Source organism: Suncus etruscus, chromosome 6, assembly GCF_024139225.1.
Source record: "Suncus etruscus isolate mSunEtr1 chromosome 6, mSunEtr1.pri.cur, whole genome shotgun sequence".
Taxonomy (NCBI): Eukaryota; Metazoa; Chordata; class Mammalia; order Eulipotyphla; family Soricidae; genus Suncus; species Suncus etruscus.
In genome coordinates this window covers 29,137,903-29,164,563 of record NC_064853.1, presented here as the reverse complement: position 1 = coordinate 29,164,563, position 26,661 = coordinate 29,137,903, and the positions used below count along the sequence as shown (strand labels likewise).

Sequence of the window (26,661 nt, the reverse complement as noted above, 5' to 3'; positions counted from 1 at the left end):
AATATCCTGTTCTGTGGAGTTCAGAGAAAGAAGTGATGAATTATGTTTGAAATATTAGGTGATATTTTTCAGAACAAGAAATATGAAATATGAACAATAAAGAAGAGACAGTGAGATAAAGAGGAGTACAGAAGTTCTGGGTAAAGGGCAATCTTTGTGAAGGTCAGGTATCAAGAACCAAGAAGTCATGTAACCTGGCTTTGCTTGACATGTCTCCAGCTCCAGTTCTCAGGGGAGGAAGAGGAGGTAGAGTAGACCGATGGGCAAAGGTTCTTGCATTCAAAACTGTAATTTGAATATTATTTGAAAGTTGTGGGACTACTTCCATCCAAAAATGCACAAGTTGGGCAGTAAAATTAGGTAATTTAAACAGTCAAGGAATTACTGGTATAAATCTAAATTGCCCCTAGGCAATTTAGGAATAAAGTTAACAATGTTATTTGTATCAGAGGATTCAACGTTATTTCCACTGGTGATCCCATGGACAGTGGAAATTTATACAGTAGAAATTATGGCAGTGAGCCATATTTACATGGAAAAATTTCTAGATCTGTGCACGAATGACTGTGGGTCATTCATGATCATGTACAATCAGACAACAATGCTGCTCAGATCAACTATAAGCATCTCTCCTTTATGAAGGATCTCCAAGAAGAAAGATAGAAACAAAATGATAATCTTTTGAGAGTTTTCAGAGTACATTATTCCACCATTTCCTTCCTTTTCTTTCTTTTTCTAATTTTGGCTTTGGGGACACATTCAGAGGTGCTTAGGGCTTACTCCTAGCTTGCACTCATGAATCTCTGCACTCATGGCAGGCTTAGGGAACCATACAGGGTGCCAGGGATCAAACTTGGGTCAGCTATGTGCAACGAAAACGCCCTAACTGCTGTGCTATCACTCTGTGTTCCCTTTTCCTCCCCTTTTGCCCTCCCCTCCTGTCTTCCAGTTCCATACCATCTTCACTTATCTTTACCTTCCTTCCTCCCCTCTCTTCTTCTCCCTCTTATTCTTCTCCCTCCTTTATTCTCCTCTCCTTCCTTTATTTGAAGCTCACAATGCCAGCCAAAGTAAATTATTATTTTGTCAGCAAGAGAAACTGAATATCAGAGACGAGAGATCAATTCCCAAAAGTTGTAGGTGCAAAAATTCATACTATATCTTCCTATTCATTGTCCAAAAAGTTGTTTCAAACCCCCCTCCCCGGCAAGTGATGGCAGAAAGCTATGTATTAAACAACCAAGATATATTTACCATATTGTCAGGAACCGTGGTGAAACTTCATTTAATGAACTCATAGGGAGTCTAAAATTTGTTCTCAAAAAGATATCCCCTGTCCCAGGCTTGGCTTAAGTACCTGCCATGTACAAGACACTGAGTTTGATACCAGATACCACATTGCCCTCACCACCCAAGACCTATGACTCTAGTAGCTGTCCAAGTACAACTTGGAGTTGCCCAAGTATCACTAGGTATGGTCCCTATAAATACATATATACATATATAAATGTGTCGACCCTTTTTCATCTTGCTTCCATAGCAACCTCCCATGACTACCAGTTTCGACAAATCTCTGCCACCCCTACCTACATCATATTTCTTACCTGTAATTGCCCAGGTAGACTCCATCAGGATTGAGCATTGGTGCAATCTTGAAGACCAAGTAATCCCGTAGCACACGGGCAATAGGGTGCTGACTAACGAGGAAGTCAATGATTCCTAGGAAAGAGAAGTATCTATGTTAGCTCAAAGTGTTTTAACAGAAAAGAAACAAGCTTTCCTCAGTTTGAAAAGCAGGAAGAGCTCAATAGATGATTTTTTTTTTTTTTGGTTTTTGGGTCACACCCAGCAGCGCTCAGGGGTTACTCCTGGCTTACACTCAGAAATCGCTGCTGGCAGGCCTGGCGGACCATATGGGATGCCGGGATTCAAATCACCATCCTTCAGGATGCAAGGCAAATGCCTTACCTCCATGTTATCTCTCCAGTCCCTCAATAGATGATTTGACATGGGGTTGAGTGAGAGAATATGCCATTAAGCACTGTAGGCATATGACTTTGTGACTTTGCATCATGTGCCACCAGTAAATTTCTCCAGTTCCATAAGACAGCTCAAGACATAATATTGAATGCCCTGTTCAGAAGACAAAAGGTTAATTAAAAAATAGTACTTGAATTGTGCTTTGGAAAGCCAGGCCAGTTTAGAAAGCTAGAGATGGGGAAAGAGTCAGGATAACTGAAGAGAGTCTCACTAATGGGCATAATGCCAACTAAAGTTGACATCAAGTTAAAGAAATGAACTGTGTAATCATTGGCCTTTAGGACCTATATCTGCATGTTGTTCCTGAGTATACCAGGAAGTGGAGAGAAAAAGGATTTGGCCAACTTCTTAAAATGAGGAAAATTTTCATCCGTGTTCCCCTCCTCTGCTCTGTGCCCCTCGGTGGGGGTCTTCTGTGTTGGCAGCACTCTGCTTCTCACTAACACCCATATACTATCTTACCTCCAGATCACTGGATTTATAAAAGTTGAATGCATCATCTCTCGATGCCTTCATCAGGCTATCCTCCAAGTTTTCCAAAATCTAGCCAAGCTGTCCCCATCTACGCCCCTCGGCTGCCTTTCTACACTTAGCCTTCATCACATCTGGCCTGGGAGGCACCTGTGCCACCTGCTTGGCAAGAGTAATTAACCCTGCTATATGCCTCAACATACTGGCCTGACCCAGCCACTATACTCGCTGCTGTCCTTCCATCCTTCCAGTGCTGCCCTATGTGGAACTGCAGAGATGAAATTAAAAAAACAAATAACAACAACAACAAATATAAAAGAAAAGAAAATAATATGTTTATTCCCTCTTCTGTGTTTCTCAGTTTCCTCACCAGAGACCAAAAGAAAGAGGCAAGATGGTGCCTTGGCCTTCCATGAAATGACTGCCATGGAACAAAGTGACAAGAGAGTACAAAAACCTACCCTAGAACAGAAGAGGACCTTTATTTCTGCCAGCCAACAAGACAACAAAGAGAGAACAGTTTATAGGCTGGGCCTTGAGAAGTGAGAAATTTTAACCAGCCTCCTAAGGAAGTCAGTTGGGGGTATTTAAGCACAATTCCCATGACCAGTGGCAACACATAGCACCTAGGATAATGAATGGACTTGGCATATATTTCAAAGCTGCTGTGACCAGAAAGGGCATATCAGTTTTGCATTAGTTCAGGGCTAAGAATCCATGGACAGCCGAAAGCCAGTTGGACATCACTGACATCTTGGCCTAAATGTGGCTGAGGACCAGATGCCCTGATTTATTTGTGGGTCTTCATATATAAGCTGCAGTTTGCCAGTAAACAGGCAGGCTAATGATGTCAGGCGCCCTTGTTAGGGGCTAATAATTGCTTAATCTGTCCACTAATTGACCCCAGATCCCAGGGCAGCCCTCCATCAAGGAGACAGCCTGCACTCAGGGTCTGGCCATGCAGCTCTGGAGAAGGGCTTCTGGAAATGGACCAGCGCATTGGGATCCATCCTCCTTCACAGATGAGCAGATTAATTGGGCTGCCAATTAGGCAGTTAATAAAAGCATGAGAGAAAAGCAAGGCTTGCCAGAGGCAGCGGCCACCCAGCTTTTACATTTCCAGAGTGAGTGTAGACTGGGGACAGGTGTGCTTCTTCAGAAGAGGTCAGATGGGCTCAGCAGGAACTTCCACAGGATCAGAATATGGTGGAGAGTTTTTACTTGTACTGGGTGGAGTTGGCTAAAGAAAAGGTGGGAATTTGAGGAGAGATATTGGAGAAAGTAGAATTGTAGAGGAAATACCTTTCCTGGCCAGAGGCTCAAAGCATTGCCTGGTTGAAGAGGCAGAAGAGTACAAATTTGGGAACTGTGCAGAGCCTGAATCGTTGTTTGGTTAAGGATTTGTGGGCTCTCCCTGAGCAGTTTCCCCATATTGTTCTGTGATAATGTTTCTTATAGGATGCAGATACATGCTAACATGAGAACTGGGGTATGCTGTAGCAAACTTATTGAGACAAGAGTTGAAAGGCAATGTGGGGATAAAGAAAATTTAGATTTTGGAAACAGGAGTCCTGGACTTTGGAGTTTACAAACAATAAGATCTGGGGGCAAGGGTACTGATGTGGACAAAGATACTGATATTCCAATAAGCTGGAAAATAAAAACACAGGAGATGGAACCTACAGCCCAGTTTGGGCTTGGACTGGGTAATGGTGAGAAAGACTTTGGGCTCACTTTCAGCATGAATATTAGAAGCAAGGACACAGCTATCTCCAAGGCCTCAACCCAATTGATATTCTATAAGTCCTGTTTTATTCCTCTGCCCCAAAGTAGATGAATCATCCTGTCTAGTGAAAGAATGATTCCCCCACTTTCTGGACATAAAATCAACCTCCTTAGAATCTACCTCTTTACTTTGAGTCAATTAGGCCCTTTTCTTCAAACCGACTCAATAGAGAGAAGGGAGAAGGCAGGTAAACAGGAAGGCTAGAGGTAAGAGAGGCATGAGGGGGAGAAAGTGGTCAAGAATTTCAAAGATAAACTGTATGCAGAGACCAGGATGAAGCATCCCAGACAGACCACACTGAGTACTGCTGCTATTTTTTCTTCCAAGACACTGGGTGAAGGATAGGGTATACTGTCAGGGCCTATTAAAGGCTCACTTATATATTAGTATCAAGAATACATTCACCCTTGACAAAAATAGGGTTCCTTAAATTTAGAGTCATTCTATTTAACATTTTCAGGCCAGGGCTGCCTATAAACTTAGCATTCGTTTGCAGGTGAAGACATTTTTGTTCCAGAAAGGAGCAAGGGAAGAGGTATCTGCTCCATACCCCCATCCAGACTAGCAAAGGCTGTGATTGGAATAGCATGGGTTAGCTTGGAGTGGACTTCCGAGTCAGTCTGGGAAAGCAGAAAGAGCCATGAAAATAGTGTCTTATTTTATAATAATGATTTATGAGCAGAATGAGCCTAAAGGAGGGGTCTAGGAGAAAGTGTTCCACATTGTAATGTCTTTTAAAAAAGTCTTAGGGGTTAATCACAGACTTCCTTTTTTTTTTATCAAACTATAAAGCTTATATACAGTGAAACAAAATATTGTTAAATAAAGACACTTACAGAACAGGATAACATATTTGCACACTGTACTTTTTCCCTTTATTTAAACATCTTGATTACATATATGATTGTGATTAGGTTTCAGTCATGTAAAGAACACCCCCTTCACCAGTGCAACATTCCCACCACCAATGTCCCACCCCACCCCACCCCCACCTATACTCCAGACAGGCTTTCCAGTTCCCTCATTCATTCACATAATTATGGTAGTTCTCTGTGTAGTTATTTCTATAACTGCACTCACCACTTTTTGTGGTGAGCTTCGTGAAGTGAGCTGGAAGTTCTAGCCCTCCTCTCATTGTCTCTGAGGATTGTTGCAAAAATGACTTTTATTTTTCTTAAAACCCATAGATGAGACTATTCTGCATCTCTCTCTCTCTCTCTCTCTCTCTCTCTCTCTGACTTATTTTACTCAGCATGATAGATTCCATGTACATCCATGTATAGGAAAATTTCATGACTTCATCTCTCCTGATGGCTGCATAGTATTCCATTGTGTATATGTACCACAGTCTCTTTAGCCATTCGTCTGTTGAAGGGCATCTTGGTTGTTTCCAGAGCCTGGCTATTGTGAATAGTGCTGCAATAAATATAGGTGTGAGGAAGGGGTTTTTGTATTGTATTCTTGTGTTCTTGGGGTATATCCCTAGGAGTGGAATAGCTGGGTCGAATGGGAGCTCAATTTTCAGATTTGGGAGGAATCTCCATATCGCTTTCCATAGCAGTTGGACTAGATGGCATTCCCACCAGCAGTGGATGAGTTCCTTTCTCTCCACATCCCCGCCAGCACTGATTGTTCTCATTCTTTGTGATGTGTGCCAATCTCTGTGGTGTGAGGTGGTATCTCATCGTTGTTTTGACTTGCATCTCCCTGATGATTAGTGACAAGGAGCATTTTTTCATGTGCCTTTGGCCATTTGTATTTCTTTTTTTTTTTATCAAAGTGTCTGTTCATTTCTTCTCCCCATATTTTGATGGGATTAGATGTTTCTTTTCTTGTAAAGTTCTGTCAGTGCCTTGTATATTTTAGATATTAGCCCCTTATAATGGGTGTTGGGTGAATAGTTTCTCCCACTCTGTGGGTGATTCTTGTATCCTGGGGCACTATTTCTTTTCAGGTGCAGAAGCTTCTCAGTTTAATGTGTTCCTGTCTGTTGATCTCTGCTTCCACTTGTTTGGAAAGTGCAGTTTCCTCCTTAAAGATTATTTTAGTCTCAATATCATGGAGTGTTTTACCAATGTGTTGTTCTACATACCTTATGGTATCAGGTCTGATATCAAGGTCTTTAATCCATTTGGATTTTACCTTCGTACATGATGTTAACTGGGGATCTATATTCACTTTTTTGCAAGTGACTAACCAGTTCTGCCAGCACCACTTGTTGAAGAGGTTTTCCCTGCTCCACTTAGGATTTTTTTGCTCCTTTGTCAAAACTAGGTAATTGTATGTCTGGGGGACAATGTCTGAGAACTCAAGCCTATTCCTCTGATCTGAGGGTCTGTCTTTATTCCAATACCATGCTGTTTTGATAACTATTGCTTTGTAGTACAGTTTAAAGTTGGGGAAAGTAGTGCCTCCCATTTTCCTTTTCCCTAGGAGTGCTTTAACTATTCGAGGATGTTTATTGTTCCAGATGAACTTCATTAAGTGTTTGATCCACTTCTTTGAAGAATGTCATGGGTATTTTTAAGGGGATCACATTAAATTTGTACAATGCTTTCGGGAGTATTGCCATTTTAATGATGTTAATCCTGCCAATCCATGAACAGGGTATGTGTTCCCATTTCTGTGTGTCCTCTCTTATTTCTTGGAGCAGGGCTTTATAGTTTTCTTTGTATGGGTCCTTCACGTCTTTGGTCAAGTTGACTCCAAGATATTTGAGTTTGTGTGGCATTAATGTGAATGCGATTGCCTTCTTGACTTCCTTCTCTTCCCTTTCAGTATTGGTGTATAAAAAGGCCATTAATATGTGTGTTAATTTTGTAGCCTGCCACCTTGCGATATAAGTCTATTGTTTCTAGAAGCTTTTTGGTAGAGTCTATAGGGTTTTCTAAGTAGAGTATCATGTCATCTGCAAACAATGAGAGCTTGACTTCTTCCTTTCCTATCTGGATTCCCTTGATATCTTTTTCTTGCCTGATCACTATAGCAAGAACTTCCAGTACTATGTTGAAGAGGAGTGGTGAGAGAGGACAGCCTTGCTTGTACCAGAATTTAGAGGAAAGGCTTTTAGTTTTTCTCCATTGTGGGTAATATTTGCCATTGGCTTGTGGTAGATGGCTTCAACTAGATTGAGAAAGGTTCCTTCCATTCCCATCGTGCTGAGAGTTTTGATCAAGAATGGGTGTTGGACCTTATCAAATGCTTTCTCTGCATCTATTGATCTATATCTATATATCTCTGCATCTATATGATCATGTGATTTTTATTTTTCTTATTGATGTTGTATATGATATTGATAGATTTACGGATGTTAAACCATCCTTGCATTCCTGAGATGAAACCTACTTGGTCGTAGTGTATGGTCTTCTTGATGATGCATTGGATCATATTTGCCAGGATTTTGTTGAAGATCTTTGCATCAGCATTCATCTGGGATATTGGTCTGTAATTTTCTTTTTTGGCAGCATCTCTGTCTGGTTTTGGTATCAAGGTGATGTTGGCTTCATAAAAGCTGTTTGGGAGTGTTCCAGTTTTTTTCAATTTCATGGAAGAGCCTGGTTAGGATTGGTAGTAGCTCTTTTTGAAAGATTTGAAAAAATTCATTAGGAAATCCATCTGGGCCTTGGCTTTTCTTTTTGGGCAGATGTTTGATTACAGTTTCAATTTCCTCAGTAGTGATGGGTGTGTTTAGATATGCTATATCCTCCTTTCTTAAATGTGGAAGGTTATAAGTGTCCAAGAAATTTTTCATTTCTTCTAGGTTCTCATGTTTAGTAGCATAAAGTTTCTCAAAGTAGTCTCTGATTACCCTTTGGATCTCTGCAATATCTCCCGTGATCTCCCCCTTTTCATTTCTAATATGGGTTATCAGGTTTCTCTCTTTCTCTCTTATTCATGGATGACCTTGAATTTTGCTCCATGAGAAAAAGTTAGCCCTTTCCACAGTCTAGAGACCCTGGTTGGTACCTTGGCACCTAGCAGCAAGGCTCCCAGCAGCTCCTTAGGGCCCATATCATTGCTCTCATTGTGTAGGAATTAAAGGATCTTAGCATTTAGGGATTGCTAAAGACCCTTTCCATCAGGCAAGAGTTGAAAGCAAGATTCATACTTAGGCCTGTCCACATCCTAAAGCACAGATCTACCCTGCATTTAATACTTTATAATGAGTGTTCTCAACTCTAAGACAGTTCAATGGAAGAATGCCTACATGACCAGAAATAGGAGGATTGATACCTATTGCTGGCCAAATTTTTGAGCTGCTGTGGTCTCCAGACAACAAAGAAGTAGTGAGTCAGTTCTGGTGCAGGAAGGAATGCAGAGTCAGATATGCAGGAAGGATTGAGGAACCCACAAAGTGTTCAATATACTACCAAGACCCCCTGATAACTCTGATTAGGTGCTTCATTCATCTCAGACCCTATCCTAGATTCTTCAGAATATGGCCAACAATGGCCATCTTTATTGTCCTAGCTTGTTAAATATTTAATTTCTATTTGTTTCTGGGTTTTCAAGTGGCACTTTTTACGGATGCAAAAATGGAGATGTCTTGTGTATCTCATAGGACTGTTCTAAAGTTCCAATGCAACATAGGCTCAGTGAGAGGGTCCTCAAGGTCATTTGTCCAGCAGATAGAATAAGAAAAAACTACATTGTCATTCTGAAACAAAGGAACTGAGGCAGTTTGGGGACATCTCCAGGGACATCTCCAGGGACATCTCCAGGCCAACCGATAGAGAAGTTGAGATCCCATGGAACTTCCCTGGGTGTCTAGTTCTAGAGTGTACCTACTCAAGGACTGTGTGGAAGGACTCAGGCTCTAACAGGCTAACTGGGAACCTTGAAGATAAAATCAGGTTTGGGAGTGAAAGAGACGTCACTGACAATCAGCTGCTCCACCACAAGCAGCCTGAAGGAGAGCAAAGTCCAACTCCCTTTCACACTGCCCCTTTCTGAGCTCCATAGTGATCTGACTTTGCTCTATTCCCAGCAGCAGGTGCTTCAGCAGCTTGGCAGAGATAACTATGGTCCCAGCCAGATGGGGACGACCAGGGCCCACATGTCTATTCTCTGCTCAAGGTCACAGAGCCAGTTAATGAGAAAGAGTTAACAGAACCAAAGGCATCTGAACCATCATCCTTCCAGACCTTGTCTGTGCCTGTCTCCCCAGAGCAAGATGGGCTTGGGAGAGGTTTGGGTTGGTTTAGAAAGCACAGCCAGCCCTGCATGTGACTGCATGCCCCAGTGACTGATGGCTTTGGGAAAAACTGTACCTAGTCCCTCCAGAGTAATGTGGGCCTGGTTTAAATGGCCTTAGGAAGGATAACTTGTATGGGACAGTTATAGAGGGAGAGAAAGATAAGACTGAGAGAGATGGGTACCAGAGCCACAGTTCCAAAGATCAGTACTATGACCTTGGGTAGACCTTCACTTTCCTCAGCCTCCACATCTTCTTTTCTGAAATAAGCATCATTCACTGAGGAGCAGCCATAATTCCATGTTGTGAGCATGAAGCTTGGTCCTCTAAAATTTCCCATATCTGAGTGGGGAAAATAGACATGTGCAGGAATAGGAATTAGTCAGCTAAAACTGCAAATCCTCCTTTTATCTGTTGGCCAAATACCTTAAGGCTTCCCTCCCTGAGCCTGTTTTGCATTGGAACTTCAAAACAGCTCTATAAAATACATAAGACCTCCCCATTTTGCAAACATGAAAAATTCCACTTGAAAACCAAGCTTGAGACTTCTGATAGATCAAGGTTTAAAGAAAGGAGAAACAAATAGAAATGGAATATTTAAGAAGTTAGTACAATAAAGATGGCCGATAGATTGCCCACACTGTAGTACAAAACAGGGAGCCTGAAGGAATAGACCAAGGGCTTACAGAAGGCATAAATTTTGGAATAAATTTTGGGAGGTAGGAGGTGCATGCCAGCTGACAAGGGAAGAGTGAAGTAACTTCTACAGCTGGTGAGGTGGCACTAGAGGTAAGGTGTCTGCCTTGCAAGCGCTAGCCAAGGAAGGACCGAAGTTCGATCCCCCAGCATCCCATATGGTCCCTCCAAGCCAGGGGCAATTTCTGAGTGCTTAGCCAGGAGTAACTCCTGAGCATCAAATGGGTGTGGCCCAAAAAAAAGAAAAAAGAAAAAAAAAAGAGTGAAGTAACTTCTAGAAAGAGGAGTAGAAAGTGAAAAGGTGCAGTGGAGGACTGAGTGTCTGCTCAGTGATTAAGTTGTGAGGGGCTAGAAAACAGAGAGGTCAAGGCCAGGGAATCTTGGAAGAGCTAGATACTAAAGTGTTGCTAGTCTGGTGCCAAAGAGTTTAGAGTTTGTTTTAAGAGGATTGTCATGAGAAGACATGAAAGGTTCTCCTACAGCAAAGACATTGATGACAGCCTGCAAGAGAATGTGGACTTGACCATCTCCTTATCTGCTAGATTCTTCTTTGAAAGAGTGGGATCCACACATGGAAATGTCCTTAATGTCTCAATGCCTTGGGTCTGTCTTCCCCAAAAGCAGGATGGTGACCCCACCCTCTGACTAGTGCTATAGAGAGTCATGCATTGGGGTATGAATTTCCCAACAAAAAAGGTGTTAATGACAAGTCTACTCCCTCTCTTTTTGTAAACAAGGACACAACCCATTGCATCCAATCAGCTGAGGGAACAGGTCTGCTGCCAAGTTTAGTAACTGACAGATGGTTGCAAGTAAAGGGGTTGGTGAAACCAGGAGGGATCTAGGAGAGGTTGTTGCAAGGACAATACTGGAGGGGAGGTTGGAAGGGAGAAATCCTAAGACTAACCTAAGGTAGCTGGAACAAGTTGGGAGAGACCAACTTGTCCTTGGGCAATCCCCTCCTCTGTGAAGTATAAACTCCTGCTTGCAAAGAGAGTGAGCAGCTGTGTCTCACCGTTGTAATGAAAACACCCTCAGTGGACAAGATAAACCCAAGTTTATTAGTGTCTTGCAACTTACAAAAGCAGGTACCTATCTCATCTTCTCTGATCTCTTGGAGAAATAAGGGACATCTGTTAAGTTTTAGTGTATGCGTAGCCTGGGACTTGGACTGAGTGCCAATCTGCATTAGTTTCATGCCAGCTTCCTAAGATCCTCCCAGAAAAGAATTATTAACTTTCTTTAGTTTGCATTTGAGAAACTAAAATCATATTACTAGGAAGTGGCAAAGAAGATATTTGACCCCAGAATAATCTAATGGCAAATCCCCAGTATATCCATGGCATCACACTGCTTCTCTTAAGTTATTTAACCTCCATGTCCTTTTTTCTATCTCTTAGACCTCATGGTCTTGGCAAGATTAAAATGAGATAATTTTTTTCCTCCAAAATTCAATTTTCTCAAGGGAAAACCATGGATAATATGTATTCCTATTATGTACAAAATTAACATAATCAAAATAAATCAAAGGAATTAAATGAATAAAAACAATAAAGTACATGGAGTGTTTGGAACATGACTGGCACAGATATAGTCCTATGTATTTTATATGGAATACACTAACTGGATCAGTAAAAATGTGCAAGAATGTGTGTTGCTAGTAGTGTAGAGTTGTATTCTTTGGAGGAATAGTTGAAAATGCATGACCTATAATATAACCCAGTAATTTCATGCCATGGTTATATTCCCTAGAAAAATATTAGCCAATGTGACATATATGAGAATACATATGGGAATATTTGTATATGAACTTTTTAATAAAAAATATACTGTAAAACTTTTGTTGTCCATTAGGAAGATAGATGTGTAAGTTGAGGAACAGACAGACATGGAATTAATTCCTTTTCAAAGCAAAAAAATCACAGGGAGTAGATCATATTTTAGTTCTACTTCTCCAGTTAAATGCCCTTCTATCAGCATACATATCGGCATGGAATTATATTTCTAATTGCTGTAAATCACAAAAGACATTCAAATAAATCTAAGATAGTAGATGGTACTGTATTCTCTGATCTAAGAGAATTTCAGTCAGTCCTACCTATTCATTACGTATTTGTTTTAATAGAGAGATAATATGTTCTAATATATAGATAATAAAAAAGTTGTTGATAAACCTCTCTTGAAAATAATAAAAGTAAATTAATGTATCCAGATGGATGGGAGGGAGTGGGGACTATAGGGTGTCCACAAGGTCCTACAACTCACCTTGGCAAACAAATGAAGAGGGTGTTTCTCCAGGGTGCACTCGGCCTGTGATGAACACCACCTTCTGCTCTGCCCCTTCCCGAAGGTTTTCTGTAAGATAAAAGTGGAAGAAATTTTGTCCAGTACAGCAAGAATTAAGCATAGGTGGGAGTACATGGAGAGAGGCAGATCTGAGAGCATTACATTGATCTCTTAAATTGCTGGTTAGACTCATCAAGGTGCAGCCTTTGTTGAACAGGTAAATTACATAGCTGATTCCCTAATATTAAAAGACTAAATTCCCATTCCTTGGTGCAACTGATTGTGTTCCTATTATAATCACTTCAAAATGTTACATGAGTGAAGTCAAATTTCAGACCCACTGATTTCAGGCCATAGATAAGTGATGTGTCCTTTCTGAGTTTTAATTTACTAATCTATATACAGGTCTAATAATATCTATTGTAAAGATGAACATAGAACACAGTAAAGATTTAGAAAACATTGGCGTAAAAAGGTAGGGTTTCTTGGGGCCAGAGCAATAGTACAGCAGGTAGGGCATTCTAAATGGTCCCAAGAGCCTGCTATGAGTAATTTCCTAGCACAGAGCCATGAGTAACCCATGAGCACTGCTGGGTGCTGCCCCCAAACAAACAAACAAAAAAGGTAGCACTCCATGCCTGTAATAGTAGTAGTAGCAGCTGCTATTTAATTAGCTCCTTTCATGTCAAGCCTATTATTATTATACACTATTTTTACTTTCCATAAAAATATGCAGTTATACTTCTCAGCAAGGTTAAAACCAAAATTTGGAAAAGCTCAAGAACTTGTTCAAGGTCACAAAGCTTAATAGGGAGGTGTAGAGCTAAGATTAGAAGCAAAACTTTATCTGGACTTGACAAAGTATTAGGATCCAGAATTTTTTTTTTTCACTTTAAGCAGCTTCCAAAATGAACAATGTAGTGGCTGGAACAGCAGTAGTAGAGTGGGGAGGGCATTTGCCTTGCCTATGGCTGACCTGGGTTTAATTCCTGGCATTCCATATGGTCCCTGAGCACTGACAGGACATTGGTAGCACCACCAGGGCATCCTGAATGCAGAGCCAGAAGTAACCCCTGAGCACCACAGGGTGTTGCACCCCCCAAAAAATCTATACAAAACAACTATGTTGAGGGGCCGGGCAGTGGCGCTGGAGGTAAGGTGCCTGCCTTGCCTGCGCTAGCCTAGGACGGACCGCGGTTCGATCCCCCGGTGCCCCATATGGTCCCCCAAGAAGCCAGGAGCAACTTCTGAGCGCATAGCCAGGAGTAACCCCTGAGCGTCACAGGGTGTGGCCCAAAAACCAAAAAAAAAAAAAAACAAAAAAAAACAACTATGTTGAGACACTAGAAACAATACATAATTAATCCACGAAAAGGGGGAGATAAAAGAGGTGAGCCTTATGATTGCTGAGACTATTTCTCTGGAAATAGATTTTAGACATAATAGCAGAGAGGGTATCTGAGAATAGCTTGAAAGTCTTGCTGAGATTAATGGTAAGAGAATTGGAACCAGGGATTAAAAAGATAGCAGAGGGGTTAAGGTACATTTTTTTCTCCCTGTGTCCCCATTTTGATCCCAGGATCCCTTAGAACCATCAGAAACTCTGAGCACAGAAGCAGGGGTAGCCCCTGTACACTGCCAAGTATGGCCCCGAAACCCAACTTCATGCCCTATAAAAAGAAAAGAGTCAGAATATCTATAGAAAAAGTCTTAGTTTCTGAGAAAATAGAGCTCTATAGAGAGTTTCAGAAATCTGTAGGGGAGACAGTATGGATCTTTCTTTGATTCCAAGATGTGTATGAATAGGTTGAATCTCCACAATGTTCTTAAAAAGTCCATTGTAGGGTTCTACCAAAATGGCAGTCCTCATAATGATTCAGTGCAGAACCCAGAAGGGTTCTTCTATCTCCATGGAGGGTTACACTACTACAAAAATTTTGAATAAATCTCAAAAATAATCACTTTGAAAAGAATTTGCTACTATATTTCATACTAAGATCAACTTGCTATTTTTATGAACAACCTTGTAACCATGGTGTTATTTTTATTGCTTTATTTAAGCACCATGGTTACAAAATTGTTCATTGTTGGGTTTTAGTCATACAATGTACACCATCTTTCACCAATACATCCTTACCATCACCAATGTCCCTCATTTCCCTTCCACCTCTCCTGCCTGTCTTTAGGGCAGCAATTTGCTTCTCTCTCTTTCTCTCTCTTTCTCTCTCTCTTTCTCTCTCTCTCTCTCTCTCCATTTTTGGCACTGTGTTCTGCACTATTGTCAATGGAGGGGTGCCTTTCTAGTCACTTTCTCCCCTTTCAGCACAGAGTTCTTGTCCAAAGCTATCATTGTCCTAACAGACCGTTCTCTACTCTAACTGCATTCAATGCTCTCTTTGGTGAGCTTCCTACACTGGGTGGGACCTTCTGACCCTTAATTCTATTGTCTCTGGATATTTTTACCATGCCATCACTTATATTTCAACTTTAAGGAAGAAAAATGCATATATTAAACAATGTATACTTTGCAATATTCAGCATCTGAAACCAAACCAAACCATCACTTGGCATGAAAAGAAGTATGAAAATATGGCCCCCAAACAAAGCTGATATACTTACTGCCTCTACATTTCTTACTTGCATAATAGAATATAGCCATTTTGCCAAAGCAGTAGATAAGAGTGATATTCCCAGAACAGAAGAGACTAGAGGAGGATCTTTAGATATGGATGAAAGAAAGATCCACTACACAGGACAGACTGATGATCTAAAGGCAATTCAGAAATAACTTTTTGAGGTAAATTGGATTAAAGGATTCCATATACCTTAGTGTGGACGAGCAGTAAGAAGTGGGCAGCTAGAACCAATTAAATGGGCTTTCAGTATCCAGAATGCTAGAGACAAGTCATTTTTAATGTGTTTGACTGACCCCCAACTGTTGATGCACCAATGTCAGAGATTAAAATAAAGGATTGTCAATCTGTTCATCTTAGTTCTGAGATTTGAGACTGCACCTGGACTTCTACTGGGATGAACACTAGGAATACAAGGTCATTACTTTCTTAACTCTGAGCTTTGGAAAATCAGTAAGTAGGTAGTGGAGCTCAAACATGCAAGAATTCATTCTTGCTCAGCTCCATGCCAGATACCCTTAAGGATGGGTAAGGGGAGGGAAGGGGGAGAGAGAGAGAGAGAGAAAGAGAGAGAGAGAGAGAGAGAGATCACTTGATCTGAATAAGTCTGGTTTGAGTCCATTAGAGAACAGAAAAATAGTATTTGGCCCCAAGTATCACTGGTGTGTGTGTGTGTGTGTGTGTGTGTGTGTGTGTGTGTGTGTGTGTGTGTGAGAGAGAGAGAGAGAGAGACAGAGAGAGACAGAGAGAGAGACAGAGAGAGAGAGACAGAGAGAGAAACAGAGAGACAGAGAAACAGAGAGAGAGACAGAGAGACAGAGAAACAGAGAGAGAGACAGAGAGAGAGACAGAGAGATAAAGAGAAAAAGAGAAAGAATGCCTGAGCATTCTCTCTGGCTCTTGCATTAAACACTGCCAGTTAGAGACTTTAATGAGTGAACAGTAGAACATTCATTTAGGGCATCTATTAAACCTTGAACGTTTCCTGGACTGAATAGACCCCTCTTGCTCCCCCATGGTGAAACTGCATTTTTAATGTCTTCCCCAGGCTCACTCAGGGAGGAGGTGCTCAAGAACCAGCTTTTGAATGGATGAGATCGGATATACTTATATGGATCATGGATTATGAAGAAATGAAGGCACATATTTCCTTATTTAATCTTCAGCTCATTTCTGTAAGGGGCACAGTATTAACTGTGAGGAAATTTAAGCTCAGATGAAAGGGACAAGCTCAAAGTCACATAGTAAGCAGTTGCCTGCTTCCAGCCCAGAACCGCTGTCCCTACCCTGTCTCCTTCTCAACCCACTAATATAAAAAATGCTAAGCCTGTTTCATTTCCATTTACAGTGTACACAAGAGAGTCAGCCTTCATTGATATTGCTGGGCAAAGTGGAGCTACTATCTTAGTATTTACATTGCCTTTTTTTAGTTAAAAAAACAACAAAAAAAATGCCACCAGACCCTTTTAAGAAATACAGTCAAACACTGACCCCACCTATCCCTGTAGCACAGAAATGATAAATGACATTCCTGCAACCCTCTGTGAAGGCTACCTTTATGGATGTTTCCCCTGACCCTGCATCAACTCAATTGCATTCAGCATTTCTGCTGACCACAGGGAAATGCAAAATGGGCGTCCTATTTGCACACTAATTTTACTGAGCCCCTGCGTCTTCATAAAATGATAACATGGGGCTAATAAAAATCAAGCATCTCGGGTGCTAATATAAGCAAATGTTGATGCAGGCAGGTAACAAATTGCTTTGTCATTTAGGAAGCCGTAAAAGAGCATTATAATCATCTTTAGGCAAAATGGATGGGTCGCCTTGGCTTAGCTTTTAGCTTTCATTTGCAAAATCAATTTAAGGTAATGTAGCAGCTCTGAGGTGGTGTGACATGGATGCCCCCACTCTCACCCCCATCCCGGAGTCCCCAGACCCATGCAAAGTCAATTAAACATATTCTTGGCGAGGCAGCAGAGATGAGGATGCATGAACAAAGCCAGGGAGGGACAAAAGCTGAACAATGAGACAGGAACAACCTGTAAGATGGAACAAAACCGAAGCTGCTGAAGGTGAACCTCAAGGACACAAGGGAGGTTCTACATCATGTGGAATAGGGAGGCCATTGCAGTGTCCCCATTGAAAAGGAATGGGTAAAGCCAGATGTGTTTTTGCAGTATTCTCTCTCTCTCTCTCTCTGTGTGTGTGTGTCTCTCTATCTCTCTCTCTCTCTCTCTCTCATCATTGTACCCTTCCATCACACACTATTTCCTTATTCCTCCAATATTAATTAACTATAGATTAGGTAGCAAGGCACCTATTATTTTCTCTACTGTTACAAAAATATCATCCAAAGAACATGTAATGATCTGCCCCTGTACTCGTGGCTCATGACTGGCAGCACCAGAGTTCTTAACCAGGCAGTGTAGCCTAGAATGAGCCTGCTGCTCATCCTGTGTCATTCCTGTGGCCATTCTTATGTAAAGAACCTTCCAGAAAGGAAAGCAATTAAGTAATACTCATCAGCATTTACTCTGTGCCAAGCACTTTCTCTGTGAGGTATAACTGAATTTCCACAGCAATCCAACAAAATATCACTTCATCTTATCTCTGCTTTATCAGTTAGGAGATAAGAGTCCAGAAAGGTGGGTGGCTTATCCAAGGTATATAAATAGCAAACATGAGAGCCAGAGTTTTAAAACTAAGTATTTATAAATCTCAAATTTATGCTTTTCAAAAATTACGGGAATTATTAGGTATTAGGTATACAGGCTTCCTTGGTAGTTTTGAAAGTATAACCATTAATTATTTGTTGATTTTGTCCCTTCAAGTATAGGGGATGAGATTTATTTCTCTCCTGTATGGACTGGGCTCAGATTTTCTCTGGCAAACAGAACACCAGGGAAGCGACATGGTCACTCTAGAGATTAGGCTGTTTAAAAAAAAAAAAATCACCTAGCTTCTCTCTTGGAACTTCTCTTAGATACTCCTCTGAGGGCATCTACCTGCCCTGATGTGAAAATGCTCCAATAGCCTGTGAAGAGGCCCACCTGGTAAAGAGCTTGGGTATTAGACAACTGTCAGGGAACTGAGGACTGCCAGGTCCTGAAAGGTTCTTGGATGGGGTCCCATATCCAAGACAACTGCAGCCCATGCCCACAGTGTAGGACCCCTACAATCCTGACTCACAGGAATGGAGGATGCTAAACATTTCCCTATTGTTTTAAGATGCTAAATTCTAGAGTAATTTGTTAGGCTGCAGTGATAAGTAATTAGTCCCCTAGAGATAATTACCCTTCCCCTAGCTGGTCCAATAATTTTAGAAACTTTGAATTAAATCTATCGATGCTGAGATGAAGTGAGGACTCGAATCATAACCTTGGGTGGGGGGAAGAAAAAGGGAGAGAGGAGGGAGAGTAGGGAAGATGAGAGAGAAGGAAAGCAGAAAAAAGGAGAGAAGAGAAAGCATAGGAAGTGTGAGGAGAGAGGAAGAGACAAAAGAGAGAAAAAAGAAAGGGAGAGAAGAGAGATAAATAGAGAAATGAGGGAGAGGAAAGTGAAAAAAGAAGAGTGAGGAGAAAGCAAGAGAGAAGAGAAAGAGAAAGAAGATGAGAAAGAAGTGAAAGAGCAAGGAGAGGGGGAGAGAGGAGAGAGAAGAGAACAAAGAGGAGAGAGAGGGAGAAAGATGAAATACTCAACAGATCAGGTAAAACTGTGGTGGATCTTGGATTTGTGCCTGGAAGGAATTTTAGAAGAGGCCCCACAGTTGCATGGACCACATGGTCAATTTTGCTGTAGTTTCTCTGCTACAGCAGAGATGTTCAGTGAGCAAAACGCTGGAAGAACATTCTATGACTGAAACCCAACTATGAACATTTTTGTAACCATGGCACTTAAATAAAGAAATTATTTAAAAAAAAATAAGAACTAGAAGTTTGTGTGGGGTTGGAGGAGTTGAGGGAACAGTCCATTTCCAGTAGGCAAAGATGTACTTCGCATCAGAACCATTTTCATTCGTATGACTTCATGGTCCCTGAGCCTATGAGAAAGTTGAAACAATGCCTTTTGAGCAGTTTCTCAATCAGGACACAAAGGTCTTTCAAACTTGGATCCAAAGGAATTCAAGTAACCAACATGTTGGAGAGAAAGAGCCCCAGAGGCAGTGGCTGAACCATTAAGCCCTCTTACTTCCCAACACAAGGTGATCCTTCAAAAACACAAAATGGGAGCCCCTGCCCACTCTCTCTGCTGATAAGAGTAGCTTGTCAGCAATTCCCTGCTGTCCTTAGGGCAAATCAACCTTCATCATCTAGCACCCCAACTCTGGTAGCATCTCACCTCCCCAGCCCTGCTAGCACGAATGTTCCCACACACCTCCGTGCCTGTACTCGCAGCCACGACTCCCTAGAATGCCAGCCCCCATCTCATCTGTCTGCCTGACTCCTACTCAGCCTTCCAATCTCTCTATGCTCGGATGTATCTCGTCAGAGTGGGGAGGGAAGAAACTGCCATTCATCCACGACTTGTCCTAGGCCAACCCTGGTGCTAATGTTGTGCTGATCTAATTTCATCAGTGCCATTGTTCCGCACGCTCCCCTACAAAACATGTCATGTGGAAGGTAATGTGAGGATATCACTCGGCTGCTGATACTGACAATAAAGGGGGAGCAGGAGCTGGGGATTATAGTGGGGACGTGCTCAGGGTGCAGATTCCTTGTCTATGTTTTCATGAGCAAATTGAACTTCCTTGGGGGCAATAAGAAGCAGTGGGTGCAGTGGGGAGACTCTATGTCAATACAGACCTTCAGGGCTGGCTCTGTCATGCTGAAGGTGAAAAGAACTGGATGGGGGAACATAAGCAAGACATGGATCCCTGTGTGTATTTCTATGCCTTGAAGGGGTCACAGAAAGCCTGCAGATGGGCAGATGACACCTATCCAGACCCCACAGATCACAGATGTGAATTCTTGGGCAAGTTGCTTACTCTAGCTAAGGCTCAATTCCTCACCTGCAAAATGAAAATAGCCATCCCCTGTTCACACCATAAACCTTAAGAGGGAGACTTAATTCCCTCCCATTTGCTAAGTGTCAGTCACAGCAAGAGACTTTCTCTGTGCTATGTATTCCTTCAGTGGGGTGACTGTGAAAGGACTGACCTGTGCATTACTGAATGTCACTGTCTCTCTGATCTCTGCCTACCAGATGCCAGCACACTCCTCCTGCCAACTGCATACATCACTGAAGGGTCCACATCTCCAAGGAGGCTCCAAGGAGGTTCCAAGGAGGCAACGACTTCTGTGGGAAAATTGCTGAACTGTGAGCCCAGTTCACTCAGTTGCCAGGTCCAGGAAGATATCTCAGGTATCAGGGACACCTGCTTTACATGTGTTACCCCTAAGTTTGAACTTTGTCACTCACTATATGACCCTCCAACCACCACTGGGCACTGGGCACAGCCCTGGAGACTCCCAAGTAATGTCAGGGTGGCCTGATATTCCCCAGAACTACAAGCCCTGAGCAGCACCACATCCTCAGGCCTTAGCATGTAATCACCAGGCCCACTGGTCATAGTATTGCCTAGAGTGGCCCTGAGCGAGGGCCTTGAGCACAGTCTGGGAATTCCCTTCACCCCCTTCAATTTAAAAAAAATGTTAAAGGCTTTCTAGATATTTTTAGAATGCAGAATTCTCATCTTCTTCTGAATAAGCTCTTACTTTCCTCAAACGAAATTTTTATTTAAAAAAATTGTAAGGGTAAGAGAGATAGTACATAGGGTCCTCCACATAAGGTCCCCAAGCCCCACTGCGAATGATTCCTGAGGGCAGTCAGGAGTAAGCCCTGAGTACTACCAGCTGGGCCCAACAAAATCAAACCAAATGAAAGAAAACAAAACAAAAATATGAATGAGTTCTCACTTCAGAGCTCATCTGCATCCCTCATCTGGTCATAAATCATGGGCACCTTGCCCAGGCAGACTTGAGAGCCACAATCTGATTCTATTTCACCTAAGACTGGCCAGCTGCTCTCCCAGCTCTGGGTTAGCTGGAGAAAAGCTCTTGGCAGAATGCACTTTCAGTTCCCTCTGTTCCAGGCCCATGCTCTGGGCCATAGCACCTCAGCTGGGCACCAATTTCACATCTGTGGGGAGATTCCCCATGAGGGATCAGATGCTCTTCTCTCCATGTGATGGCAGAGAACAAATTACCAAGGAGAAGAATACATTCCTGCCAGGAATTCCTTCTAGAATCCAGGTCTCTGGGGCAAAGGAGCAATTCTGGTGCACTTTACATGTCTCTACCACCTATTAAAACTGCCTTTGTTTCTTTATTTCTTTTTTATTTTTGCATTAAAAAGCAGAGAGGTAGGAGCCAGATCAGTAGTAGGGTAGGACATTTACCTTGCTGGTAGTGGACTCAGGTTGAATTCCTGACACTCTATAACCACCAAGCCTTACTAGGTATAATCCCTGAATACAGAACCAAGAGTAAGCCCTGAGTATCAACAGGTGCCTGCCGACCAAAACAAACAAAACAACAAAATCTCCAAATAAGACAAAAACTACCTCAAAACAGTTAGGGAGAGCCAGAGAGGAAATCAGAGACTCAAAACCAAAAGTTGTATCAATTACTGGCATTTTCATCCTCACTATAGAGGAGATCTTGAAAGGACAGGGAATTTACCTAGATCCCACAATGCAAGGGACTAAGAAACCTACTCTGGAATTGGGCAGAAAGTTCCAAAGTCCAGCAACCTTCTCTCCTAATCCTGGACTGCCTCAGTCAATGCTTTACAGACTGGTGCCCTGAACCTCTTCGCAGCTGCCTCTGGGGAAGTTAGGAAAGCCATGACCTGAGAGAGAACTAGGACCTGCATCATTGTCTCCCTTACAAATACCCACAAACAGGCTTCCCTTGTTGGGATCAATCCTTTTTAAAGCTCCCTTGGCCTAACTGCACCCCAGGTGCATCCATGAGCTAGAGCACAGCTCCTTTCCTGGGAAAGGAGGGTGCTTCCTCCTAAGGCCTGTATTACACCCAGAAGAATCTCAAAACACCTCTAGAAAGCCAGCCACCAAGCTACCTGCTGAAGTCAGATACTTTGGTAACCCCTAGATAGGATGAGATAGATACCTGCTTGCATCAGACACTTTCAGGGGTTCGTTCTCTTTCCAGGGCTGTGTTGAAGGGTGAGGCCTGTAGGATGGGGATGTTCTCAGTAGTAACTTCCATCAACCCATGGATTTTGAGCCAGGTGGGTCCTTTAGAGTTTTCCAGGAGGCGATGGATGTGTTTTGTGGGGACTGGTAGAGATGGGAACACTTTCCTTTGGCTAAGCATTTTCCAGGTAGGAATTTGGCTGTGGGCTGTCAGACTCCAGCAAACCTGAAAACTGAGGAGACTGGCCCTGAAGGGGTAGGGAGAGTGAGCTCCACCAGTCTCTAAGAGTAGCAGCTGAAAGGAGCAGAGAAGACTGGGAGCTTCAAACCAGAATGTAAAGGACTTCCTTGATTTTCAGTTCAATTTAGCACATTTTTAACACTGGCCCCATGCCAAGGGTGGCTCCCTGAAGATCTGAAAAGGAACTGGATGCTATTTCTGCCATCCAGGAACTCAAAGGTAGGTGGGAAAAGATTAAGTCTGACTATGGCTCTAAAGTGGAATGCCAGAGACAGACCAAAGGAGGGGTAAAGCCGAGTCCTGCCACATGTGTGCCTAATTCTGAGATCATTCACTGCTGAAACTGCAAAATGAGAATAACTCCATCAATCTCAAAGGGATCTTGCAAGAATTAATCAAGAATTGGGTAGATGTCCATTGACCTGATGTACAATTTGACTTAAAAAAAAAAAAAAGGTTCTTATAAACACTTAGCAGTCCCTTGGTCTGACTGATGACAGATGCAGAAACTGAGGCTACTAAATTCTGAGCAGCAACATGTGAGTCTTGGCATGGCTGAGCACTTGCCATTTCCAATTCCTGCAGCCTTGCACCCAAGAAAGGTGCTCAGAAAGTTCTGAGCCAGGGCTGTGGAGCATGTGTTGCCCTTTGGCTGAATGTGCGTGTTGGGCTGGAACCCAATGCTCAGGCTTTCTCCAGCATGTGCTTTGCCTTTTGAGTTCTCTCCCAGCCACCAAAATTTCCTCACTAGGTTCAGTTGCAGGCTTATTAGCAAATGCAAATTGAATTACGCTGTGCCCTTTTGTACCAAGGACAACAAAAACAGTTTCCCTAGGAAAAGAGGGCGAGAAGAGGTGAAAGCCAGGATGAAAGTCGGAGACAATACATTCTAATCAAACTTGATAAATATGTAAATTAAAGCAGCGAAACAGTTGGCTTTGACAAATGACTTCTCCGTAATGGATTTTTCCACAGTGAAAGGCGAGAGTTCAGCCCGCCTGTTCATCACCAGAGGAGCCCTCTCCTGCTTTGGGGGCAATTCGGGCTGCAGGGTCAGGCACTGCCATGATAGAGGCAAAGCACAGACTTGCTTCTTCTTTAATAGATGCCATTCGTAGTGTGTCTGTGAACTGGACCCAGCCCCCAGCAGCCCTGTGTCTTCTACAAGGAGGCCTGGTAGAGAAGAGGAGAGCCAGACACCCCCAGACTCTGAAGTCTGAAAGGGACTTTGAAAAGGATCCCTTTTAAAAGGGATCAAAGCAACCAGCTATTGAACAATCCTTGCAGTGCTCCTAGCTCTGTGGGAAGGAATTGGGGTGTAACAATGCCTCTCCTCTCCTAGAGTTAGGGGGTGACAATTCCTTTCCCCTCCCAGAGTTAGGGGTGACAATTTCTTTCCCTTCCCAGAGTTAGGAGCTAACAAGTCCTCTCCTCTCCCAGAACCTGACAAAGCAGTACAAAGGGGCCATGCTCAGAAAACATCTTCTTAACTTGCTTTTGTAGTTCCAGGGGGACCCCTTCTCCCCAAGTTTGCTCTCAATCTTTTTTCTCATCTGCATGAGACATGTGTCAATCTTGCTAAAGGTCTAAACAGCATAAAACAAACATAGAATAGGAGCAGACTGCAGAGTCTCATCGAAGTACAGTCAACTGTCATTATAAGCCTCTAAGGTGGAGCTAGTGAAGGTGGTTGCCTAGGCAAAGATAACCAGAGTAACCAGAGTAACCACTGCTGCTCCTGGAATAGGACAGTCAGGAGAGAGGTGACTGGAAAACAGGTTTTCCTTTGTAACTCCGTAGGCCAGACTCTTCCTGCCTTCTGATCCAAGGCCCCCCACCCCAGTGAGAGTTGTTTTAGTATGTTTCTCTTCTCACAGATCAGTAGTCTGAACTTCAGTGTGCTGCCCAGGGTCACCTGGGCAAGCCAGCAAGAATCATAAGTAGAAGGTGAACACAGTCATTAGGAGGTAGGAGGCTCCCACACAGTATTTATGGGGTCCTAGGAGCCAATCCAAGCATGCCCCACCTGGTTTATATCGAGGATCCAAAGATGCAGGGTCACACCCAATGATGCTGGGATGGGGGACAATCAAGTAGAAGTGGGGTTCAAGCTCAGATTTGAGTGAGTGCTTTGCACTGGAGAAGGAATTTAGATAAGATACAAAGGAAATGGCCTTTAATCTCTCTGACCTAGGAAGTCAGTGTTTTGATGTCCGGACACCAGTCTTCCTTCTGACATCCCTGAGGGAAGCTCATTCCTCAGCCACATGTGTGCAAGGTTCTGGGCAGTGTGTTCATACATACCTATATGTGTCCACTTCTAACTTGTCCTTCTTTGCTTTTTCCAGTTCATATCCAAGTTATTAGAATTGAGGTGCAAACAGAAATTCACTTGGGATGTTGGCAGTCATAAAAAATCGCTATTAATACCATTTCCCAAAAAGAGAACCAATATGAGTGAATGTGCAAAGTACTCCAGGAAACTTTCCCTGGTAGGGCTGCAAGTGAGAGCCTGGCCCAGCGCCTAAGACCCAAAGACCCAGCTCCATCTTGCCGGATGCTGGAGGAATTTAGATTTGAAGAGTGTTCTCTCTTTCCTATTGAGATCTTCATTGACTTGTATAAAAATACCACTTTCAATCTCAAATCCCCACTGGCATCTTTATATAAGCACTGAAAATGCTACTGGGCTTTGGAGATTTCATTTAATGAAGGAAAAGTATTTCTATTAAAGAGTGTAATTTTTTTCCCTCTCTCAACAAAACATCTTCAGAGGAGCCAGAGAAACTGGATTGTTCTGAGCTCTGAGAAAAAATGGACCAAGTCTTGCCTTATCCACAAGGTATTAATTAGACTATGCAATGGCAAGGACCAATGTAGGTTAAAAGGGTCAATAAAAAGGAGAAGTAAGAACAACTATAGCAAATAAATTCATGTGTGTCCCCAAGACTTCATGATGTCCTTCCCATGGCATTTCACAGGGAGATGTTTCCAATGCCACTGAAATATTTCCTGTGCAGCCTGAATTCCTTCTCTTGTGCGCCTCCCAGGCCCCTTTCTAGTATAGAGAGCTCACTCTCATGCTTCCAATTCTCTGTGGCTTCCCTGCCATACCCTAGAAGATTAAGGGGCTGTTTACCCTGCCTATCCCCAGCTCTCCATCCACTCTCACCTTAACTCTTTTCTTCCCCCATCTGCTAACCATGTTGCCTCACACTGGGGTTCTCTGGAGTTCTCTGCCCTACCTAATGGATTCTGTGGCTTCTTGGCTCTTAGGTCTCTTTATTAAAAATAAAATAAAGTAAAGCCACAGTGGCAAGTGTTGTGCTATAATTGTCTTGTGAGTACAGCTGGAGGATCTCCAATCCCCATACTGATGGCATATGTACACTTAGTGGGGCAGTAAACACAATAGACTGGTATTGAGGGACCATGCTAGGAAGTAGAAAGGAACAAGGGATGACTAACTGAGGTGGTGGGTCAGCAAACTGTCCAAGGACACACAACTAATAAGCATTGAGCGCAGAGTTGATCGCAGTCCAATGATTAAAATATGTGTCTTTGCACACCCACTTACACTCACTCACCCATGCACAGAGAGGTTATAGAATACACAGACATGGTTGGACCTCAGCATAAATGTCTCTGATTTCTTTTTTTTTTTTTTTTTTTTTTTTTACCTCTGATTTCTTAATCTGGTTCTGGCACATGCTTGCCCCTAGTCTTGGGAAAGTTGCTTGACCTCTGGGCATCTCAAGCTCTTCATCTGTAAGCACTTACAATATCCCCATCTCATTGTGATGTTGCTACAACTAAATTAATTAAATCTCGGACAACAGCATTTGTTACATGGTAACCCCCAATTAGTATATGTAATTCTTGGTCAGTCCACAAATATTGTTTGAGCTGTCAGCCTGGTGAATCAAGGGTTCCTGCTCGATCTTTGATCCTCTCCCACTGTTAAAGCAACTGATTAATAGGAATTGTTGGGGGTGGAGGAGGAAAGCCTGTCATGTTCAACTCTTCCTGGCATTCATTTCCTTTGTCTGAAGCAGAGAAGAACATTTTATAAACATTTAAGGTTGTTTGATGCAAAGGGTTTGATAGCTTCATCTAAAAGTAAAACCTGGGGCCTGAGCAATAGCACAAGGAGAG

The 26,661-nt window shown here is 42.5% G+C and overlaps 1 protein-coding gene across 1 annotated transcript in view; it reads right to left on the bottom strand.

The window, feature by feature from the left end:
- Positions 1-26,661, bottom strand: part of AGBL4 (AGBL carboxypeptidase 4) — a 1,193,307-nt gene that overhangs the window by 112,618 nt on the left and 1,054,028 nt on the right. Inside the window, 2 exon segments of the mRNA XM_049775185.1 lie at positions 1,605-1,719; positions 12,453-12,542. Of these exon segments, the coding sequence (XP_049631142.1) occupies positions 1,605-1,719; positions 12,453-12,542 (205 nt within the window).